This window comes from Antedon mediterranea, chromosome 1, assembly GCF_964355755.1.
Source record: "Antedon mediterranea chromosome 1, ecAntMedi1.1, whole genome shotgun sequence".
NCBI classification, from domain to species: Eukaryota; Metazoa; Echinodermata; class Crinoidea; order Comatulida; family Antedonidae; genus Antedon; species Antedon mediterranea.
Genome location: NC_092670.1, coordinates 23,018,879 through 23,027,681, shown reverse-complemented (window position 1 = coordinate 23,027,681; position 8,803 = coordinate 23,018,879). Strand labels below are relative to the sequence as shown.

Sequence of the window (8,803 nt, the reverse complement as noted above, 5' to 3'; positions counted from 1 at the left end):
TTAAATTTACATTAATTAACTCATTTACCAACAAATTACACTGATAATACACAATTATTACACTTTACATTATGTATTGTAATTAGCAAAAAAATCATTCAAATTTATAAATACAAAATCATTAAATTGACATTAATAATTTATCTCAATTACAAATAAATTACACTAATTATCAAAAAAAAAAATATTCAAATGCACATTTATATTTATCTTAATCAGCAGCAAATTACACTGACGATAAATATAAAAATATTTAGAAACAAATTACATCATTTAAAAAAAAAAATTTACTCAAATTTAATACTTAAAAATTTGAGAGGAAAGACATTTCAACCTTCACATTTTTAAAATCCAGCGTTTATTAAACTTTATAGGTTAGTTGGTTTATAACATATTGTTTTTAAAACATTTAAATTGATAAAATTATAATTAACAAATTTGAACGGAGGGAATCTTCAAAGAAGCGGAGATATTCAGTGTTGGTTCAGTAATTTAAAGTAATAATACCAAAGTAAAAAATTGCTTTATAAATGACACAGAAGGTGTAGTAGCAAAACAATTATTCATGTTATATGTTGGAAGTAAGGTTATGATAACCAAACTTAAACCAACTCTTGATAATAATTTGTTAAGGTTGACAAACAAATCTAAGGTATGCAATTAATGTATTACCGTATGAAACACCAAAATATAAAAAAAGTGTTGACATTAGGCATTAGCCTACTTAATTGTATCGACGTAGTTATGTGGAGGGGAAGCAGCCTTGGGTCTATCGGGTGCTATGACAAATCAAATTAACAATATCAGCACTTATAATGGAAGAAAAGGAGTTAAGAACTACCCTTCAACAGTGTTGGAGGTATGTATTTCCTTTATTACTTTTTTTAAATATTAATTAGCATTGTATATTTTGTACATAAGATTATCATATATGTCTATTAAATAATCAATGTTAATTCAGTATATTAATAAATAATGAAAGTAAATTTAATGATTTTAAGTACAAAATCATTAAATTTACTTTTCAACAAATATATAAAATAAAAACGCATTAAAACAAACTTGCAAACAACTGTTACCTTACAAAAATTGAATATCGGTAATACACCCAAAACTATTAGCAGAATAATTCACACGACATGGCAAATTAATATTGAAATCAAAGTGTAGATCTTCTGGTATGTATAATACAGAATCATTGTCCATGTACATGTCTACAGGATACCTGCAATCAAAACAATCATTATAATAATCAAAATACATATAAAATATAATATTTTAAAGATGCATTGTCCCCCAAATACAAATTCTTTGAAAAAAAAATATTAACATTAGACTTTAAATAACCCATTTTGTAGTTTAAGAGAAGAAACAAAATCTTCACATCTTAACCAAAAGCAACCATTTTGACTATTTTTGCCTTAAATTACAGTATTTTTAGGTAAATAACTTTTTTCTCTAATTTCATTAAACTATTATTTCACATTAAAATGGCATATTGAAAACAATTTTTTTAGGACAAATTATTTTTTTTTAAGTCAATTATATCACAATCACCAAATTTAATATAAACAAATTAAACATTGCAAAAAAAGTACATACCCATCATTTTCATCTCCTACAGCCACAATTACACCATCAACTGAATTAACTCCACCAGCCTACATCACAAAAAAAACAAATGAAATATATTGAACATTGGTTATGATTTAATACACATATAAAATAACCTTATCTACAACATATACACAGTTAATTGATATTTATCTCTCACCAAAATAACCTAAATATAAAACAATATACAAATATTATGTTTTTTGATACTTTTTTTGAGTTGAGACAATACTATAACACATTGCTTTCAAACAAGCTATAAATAATTTCTAACAAAATATTCAATGTTTATTAGAAAATGTTTCAATATGACTTCCCAAGCTATTGATAGATATTGGCACTCTATAATACTTTCTATACATTTATTCAATATGATATCAATGTTGTTTTCATTTTAAAACAAAACCACTGTTGCATAGGCCTATTCATTTACCAAAAAGTAATAAAAAAAATGCATACCTCCAACACTGTTGATGGAGTACTTCTCAACTCTTTGTCTTCCATTACTAGTGCTGATAGGGTTAGTTCTTGATTTTTCATATCACTCGATACATTTGAGGCAGTCTCCCCCCACAAAACTACGTCGATACAATTATCTGGGCCACTGCCTAATGTCAACAATCTTCTTTTATATCTTGGTGTTTCATAAAGTTCACCAACCTAAACCAACAAAAAAACAACAAAGGCATGTGATGTTAAAACTGGTGCTATATTATATATTTTTGGGTTTCTTTTAATCTAGTAATTGATTATTAAAACTATATTACCAAATTAACAATTTTCAAATTATAATAGGCCTACACTAATAGTCTAATAGTTTATAATTGAATATATACTACTGGTGAAAATCTATTACTTCAATAAGATAAACAAAAAATGTTTATTTATCATAATCCATCATATTGCATAGTAAAACTGATTAATGAGTATCTAAATAAAACAATCCAATATGATAATAATATAACTTCATTCATCCTCAAGTCTAAACAAAGTACCAAATTTATAACTGTTCATAACGCCACTAGTTCCGTTTAGCACCTGTTTTTATTTAGACTTCCTTTCGACTTCAAACTTGTTAAGTAACTTATTGTAAATACCACACCTTACAATTGGGGCTCAAAGTACTTGTATGAAGAAGAATCACATAAAAAGTAACAAATAAATTCTTTAAATGATTTTACAGACGTGTAAATTTTGAATTTTGTATACACAAACTTCAGTACGTTTTCAGAAGTAACATGTTACAATATTTTTATTGAAAAAAAAAATGGAAATTAAAACGTGTATTTCATAAATAGATGCATAAAAAGTAGACGCATTCCACTCAGTTTTGAATCTCTATTATAGTTTCTCTTTTGGCGCTCCATATAAACATCAATTAGCGAAATTTACAAACCATGTGCAAAAAACAGGTCAGGAAATCCCTCAATTTAAAGGATTTATTTGTTACTTTTTCTGTAATTCATCGTAAAAGTAATTATGATGTCTAATTCTAAGGTGTGGTATTCAGGATAAAGTTCCATAACAAATTTGGAGTCGAAATAAAAGCAAGGTACGAAACGTAACTAGCTCATAATTTCATAACTGTGCTATAAGCCTATGCCCTAGATTAAATCAAGAGAAAATGTTACCTTCATTACTGTTCCATTCAAAGATAACCTCGTTTTCTTCGGGCTTCCCCTAGCCGCTGACATTGACACCGTCGGTGGTCTGATAAAATTACTAACAACTTCCATATTGATATCAAAATCAGCAATGTTTGTCAAAACCTTAAAATCACAAAAGAAAAATTATGATTAAAATAATATTCTAGTGCTGTTCCGCCGTACCACGCCGAGAATGTTAAAGAGTCGTTATCCAATCGAGTTCGAACAATACCATGAAAGCTCCAGTGGTCTAATGGTTAGGACATCTGCATATCAAGCAGGCGGTCCGAGTTCGAGTCTCGGTTGGGGCGACTTTTTCTCATTCTCACAGATTTCCTCATCTTTATCGTTTCAAATTAATTAATTAAATTTCAGTATATCACCGGACGGTTTAGAATTAATGTTCTTTGCCTATTGTGTTTATATATACAAGTACAAATTGAAGTAAGAAATTACGAAACTGTAAACCACAGTTTCGTAATTTCTTACTTCAATTTGTACTTGAACAGAAAATGGTATTTATTAAAAAGAAATCATACAACTAAGAATTTACAATTAACTTATTCTGGCAATATGGCATACGCTAGACCGAACACTCAGAAAATTATGCTTAATTGTAATTTTATCAATGTAAATGTTATTTTAATGTTATAAACAATAGCCTAGCCTACAAATTGCAAATTTCATGACAAAATTTAAATAAACAATCAATGAGTAAATTAATTGAAAATAAACAATTTCTCCTCCCTATTCTGTTAATAACGTCTGTTTATTATTTATTATTCAATTGTTATCAACTGGTTTCTAAATTAAAATGACATTGTTTTATAATTGTTATAATGGATCATAAGTATATATAAGTACCGTTTTAGTTTTTTAAGAACAATAGTGACCCACGGATTCTATTTTATATCAACATAGATATAGACCTAGGGCTTAATAACAAATAAATGACACTTTTATAAATTAAATAAACAATTATAATAATAATAATATTAATTTACAAAAAATACGTTAATTACATACCTTAGATTTGTCTGTCAACCTCAACGAATTATTATCAAGGCTTGGTTTCACTTCGGTTATCATAACCTTTGTTCCTACTTCTAACATGAATAACCTTTCTGCTCCTACACTTTCTGTATCATTTATATAGCAATTCCTTACTTCGGTATCACCACATTCCAACACTGAACCAACACCGAAGAATCTCCGCCCCTTGGAAGATTCTCTCCGTTCAAATTTTTCCACAATGTAAATCTTCCGTAATTTCGACATCCTTTCCCAACACCTTGACTTTACATTGACTTTCCAACTAACTACTTTACTCTATCTTAACTTTTATACAAGAGCGTCATTGATGGAAATTTTGAACCAATCAAATGCTCAATATAAAAATAAAATGCGCATGTTCAGTCATTACCAAATAACTATATACCCAATCACAACGTAAAATATATCACATTTACCACCGTGTAATTTTTTTTTTTCCAGGACGAACGTGGGCAATTTACATAAATGGGCGTGGCTTAACCCCCAACTACTCTTCCGCATGCGCGTATAGTCTACTTTCAGCAGACAGAGTATGCATGCATGATACATGATGATGACCAGAAGAGAAAAAAAAACTATGCTAGGTGGCAGCACAAAAGACTAGATTTAAATTACTATCTTTATATTACGTTTTGATGATTCCTTCAAGTTAAAAATTGAATTAAAAAATAGGTCTCGTAATTTAATCTTTGCTACACTGTATATAACATATTCAGAATATTCCTTAAATACAATTATTATCTGTTTTATGACACAAAATACGTACAATTATGGCCACTCGAATATAAAATATAGGATTTTTGTCTCTTTCCTCGTAGCTCGTCACATTTAATATAGCGCATCTCCAATTATTTGTATTTCATTTCCCCCTCCATTTCTTTATATTGTCTAGGTCAATCAATTATCTTTCGCATGATTCACCATTTTAAAATTTGTTATGACGTCATCATGTGCAAAAGCGTCAATAACTTTGGTCACTTATTTTCACCTATTCTGAACTTTACGTAGTACGTATACAGTATATAGTGTATACCGTATACACTTTGACGTGACGGAAAATAGAGAGCGCGCTAACATTTTTTCAATGGCATAATCGTTTTTCTGCGCGCAATATTCTAACGTATGACGTGCACGTGGCTTTTGCGCTGCGGATAACCTAACTCGTCCGTAGTGACGAGTTCAAATCTAGTATTTATTTCTTTCTTTATACACTTCTCTCCCATTTTTTGTTGGCAGCGTATCTCTAATTCTGGCCAACATATGATTGTATAAATTTGTCAAAAGATTGCCCTGTAGCTGTAGATGTGCAAGAAACTTTTTTTTATGAATTTTGAGTTGCGCAGCGTAAGTTACGCGCGATTTTATGAATTTCAATGATTGATCATAGAATAAAAACTATATATCATTTTGTATTGAAACTTGGTGAAAATTTAAGTCATATCATGCGCTAACTTTCTATGGAGAGAAAATGGCATGTTTTAGAGAAAATTACGCGCGCACGCGCGTTTAAAATTTCAAAATGCGAAAAATCAATTTCTAATCAACTTTCTACGCGTTTCATGTCATTTTGAGCATTTCAAAAATTCCCACGCGTGCGCAATTTTTTTACGCGCGCGTGCGCATGTAGCGCAAAAACATCATTTTTTTGCTTGATTTTTGTTTTTCCTGTCTTTTTTAGTAAATTTACCAACTTTCAAACAATTTCGACTTAAAATCACGTCATACGAGCACGTAGAATTGCACAATTTGCGCGCATTTTTGATGAAAAAGTTCAAAATTTTGTCAAAATTATGCCTTTTTTTAAACAGTCATAGATTCTAAACTACGTGGTGAAATTTTTTAAAATTACATATTCTGAATGTAGATGAGCTGTAGATATAGAATCATGCATCGATTTGGCTAATCGGACATTGTGACGTCATCGTATGGCCACTCGAATATAAAATATAGGATTGTTGTCTCTTTCGTCTTAGCTCGCCACATTTAATAGAGCTCATCTCTATTTATCCGTATTCTATTTCCTCCTATTTTTATATAATGTCTAGGTCAATTAATTATCTTTCGCATGATTCACCATTTTTAAATTTGTGTTGACGTCATCATGTTCAAAAGCGTCAATAACTTTGGTCACTTATTTTCACCTATTCTGAACTGTATATAGTACGTATAAAGAATATACTGTATATACTGTAACGGCATTTGGTATAGCCCAAATCATTTATTTCCTACCTACTGCTATAATGTAGCAGGCCAAATAAGACTAAGTACTCATTGGCTATTTGTGATAAACAAATAGGTCCAGGGATCTATAGTATAGTATAGTAGTCATAATAATCTTTTTCTGTGTGCAATATTCTAACGTATGACGTGCACGTGGCTTTTGGGCTGCGGATAACCTAACTCGTCCGTAGTGACGAGTTCAAATCTAGTTGGTTATCCGCACTTGGCGGATAACCTCTTGTTATTGTCACGATCTTTTTTTTTCTTTTTTTTTTTTTTCTATCTTATTCTTCTTTCTTTCCCGGAATTTTGTTCGCAGCGTATCTCTAATTCTGGCCAATATAAGATTGTGTAACTTTGTCATAAGATTGACCTCTAGCTGTAGATGTGCAGGACGTTTCGTTTTTTAACTTTAGAGTCGCGCAGCGTAAGTTACGCGCAATTTTATGAATTTCAATGATTGATCATAGATTAGAAATCAAAAGTCATTTTGTAATGAAACTTGGTGAAAATTTAAGTCATATCAAGCGCAAACTTTCTATGGATTAAAAATGGCATGTTTTACAAAAAGTTACGCGTGCACGCGCGTTTAAAATTTCAAAATGCGAAAAATCAATTTCTAATCAACTTTCTACGCGTTTCATGTCATTTTGAGCATTTGAAAAATTCCCACGCGTGCGCAATTTTTTTACGCGCGCGTGCGCACGTAGCGCAAAAACATATTTTTTTTGCTTGATTTTTGTTTTTTCAGCCTTTTATAGTAAATTTACCAATTTTCAATCAATTTCGACTTAAAATCACGTCATACGAGCATGTAGAATTAAACAATTTGCGCGCAATTTTGATGAAAAAGTTCAAAAATTTGTGAAAATTAAGCCTTTTTTTAAACAGTCATAGATTCTAAAAACTAAGTGGTAAACTTTTTTATAATTACATATTCTGGTAGTAGATGAGTTGTAGATATCGAATCATGTATCAATATGGCTATCAGGACATTGTGACGTCATCGTATGGCCACTCGAATATAAAATATAGGATTTTTTTCTCTTTCGTATAGCTCATCACATTTAATAGAGCGCATCTCCACTTATCCGTATTCCATTGCCCTCCATTTCTTTATATTGCCTATGTCAATCAATTATCTTTCACATGATTCACCATTTTAAAAATTGTTATGACGTCATCATGTGCAAAAGCCTCAATAACTTTGGTCACTTATTTTCACCTATTCTGAACTGTATGTAGTACGTATACGGTATATAGTGTATACCGTATACACTTTGACGTGACACAAAATAGAGAGCGCACTCACATTTTTTCAATGGCATAATCGTTTTTCTGCGCGCAATATTCCAACGTATGACGTGCACGTGACTTTAGGACTGCGGATAACCTAACTCGTCCGTAGTGACGAGTTCAAATCTAGTTGGTTATCCGCACTTGGCGGATAACCCCTTGTTATTGTCAGGATCTTTTTTTTTTTTTTTTTTTTTTTTTTTTTCTATGTTCTTCTTTCTTTCCACGAATTTTGTTGGTCGCATATCTCTAATTCTGGCCAACATAAGATTGTATAACTTTGTCATAAGATTGACCTATAGCTGTAGATGTGCAGCCAAGCTTTTGGACGATTTCGGAGTTGCGCAGCGTAAGTTACGCGCGATTTTATGAATTTAAATGATTGATCATAGATTAAAAACCGAAAGTTATTTTGTATTGAAACTTTGTGAAAATTTAAGTCATATCAAGCGCAAACTTTCTATGGATTAAAAATTGCATGTTTCACAGAAAGTTACGCGCGCACGCGCGTTTAAAATTTCAAAATGCAAAAAATCAACTTCTAATCAATTTTCTACGCGTTTCATATCATTTTGAGCATTTCAAAAATTCCCAGGCTTGCGCAATTTTTTTACGCGCGCGTGCGCACGTAGCGCAAAAACATCTTTTTTTTGCTTGATTTTTGTTTTTTCTGTCTTTTATAATATATTTACCAATTTTCAATCAATTTTGCCTTAAAATCTCGTCATACGAGCACGTAGAATTAAACAATTTGCGCGCAATTTTGATGAAAAAGTCCAAAAATTTGTCAAAATTATGCCTTTTTTTAAACAGTCATAGATTCTAAACTACGTGGTAAACTTTTTTATAATTACATATTCTGGTAGTAGATGAGTTGTAGATATCGAATCATGTATCAATATGGCTATCAGGACATTGTGACGTCATTGTATGGCCACTCGAATATAAAATATAGGATTTTTTTTTCTTTCGTA

General features: G+C 30.6%; 1 protein-coding gene across 1 annotated transcript; it reads right to left on the bottom strand.

The window, feature by feature from the left end:
• Nucleotides 1-1,051: 1,051 nt before the first annotated feature.
• Nucleotides 1,052-3,278, bottom strand: LOC140063467 (uncharacterized). The gene is made up of 4 exons (XM_072109829.1): nt 3,246-3,278; nt 2,074-2,274; nt 1,603-1,661; nt 1,052-1,225 (listed from the first exon to the last, which is right to left on the bottom strand). The coding sequence occupies exons 1-4, from the start codon at nt 3,249-3,251 to the stop codon at nt 1,081-1,083; spliced, it is 411 nt and encodes a 136-aa protein (XP_071965930.1). The 5' UTR covers nt 3,252-3,278; the 3' UTR covers nt 1,052-1,080.
• Nucleotides 3,279-8,803: the final 5,525 nt, after the last annotated feature.

Coding starts and splice junctions, on each gene's coding strand:
- LOC140063467 (XM_072109829.1), bottom strand. Junction 1,662..2,073: donor CTCCATCAACAGTGTTGGAG/GTATGCATTTTT, acceptor TTTGTGATGTAG/GCTGGTGGAGTTAATTCAGT. Junction 1,226..1,602: donor GTAGGAGATGAAAATGATGG/GTATGTACTTTT, acceptor TTTTGATTGCAG/GTATCCTGTAGACATGTACA.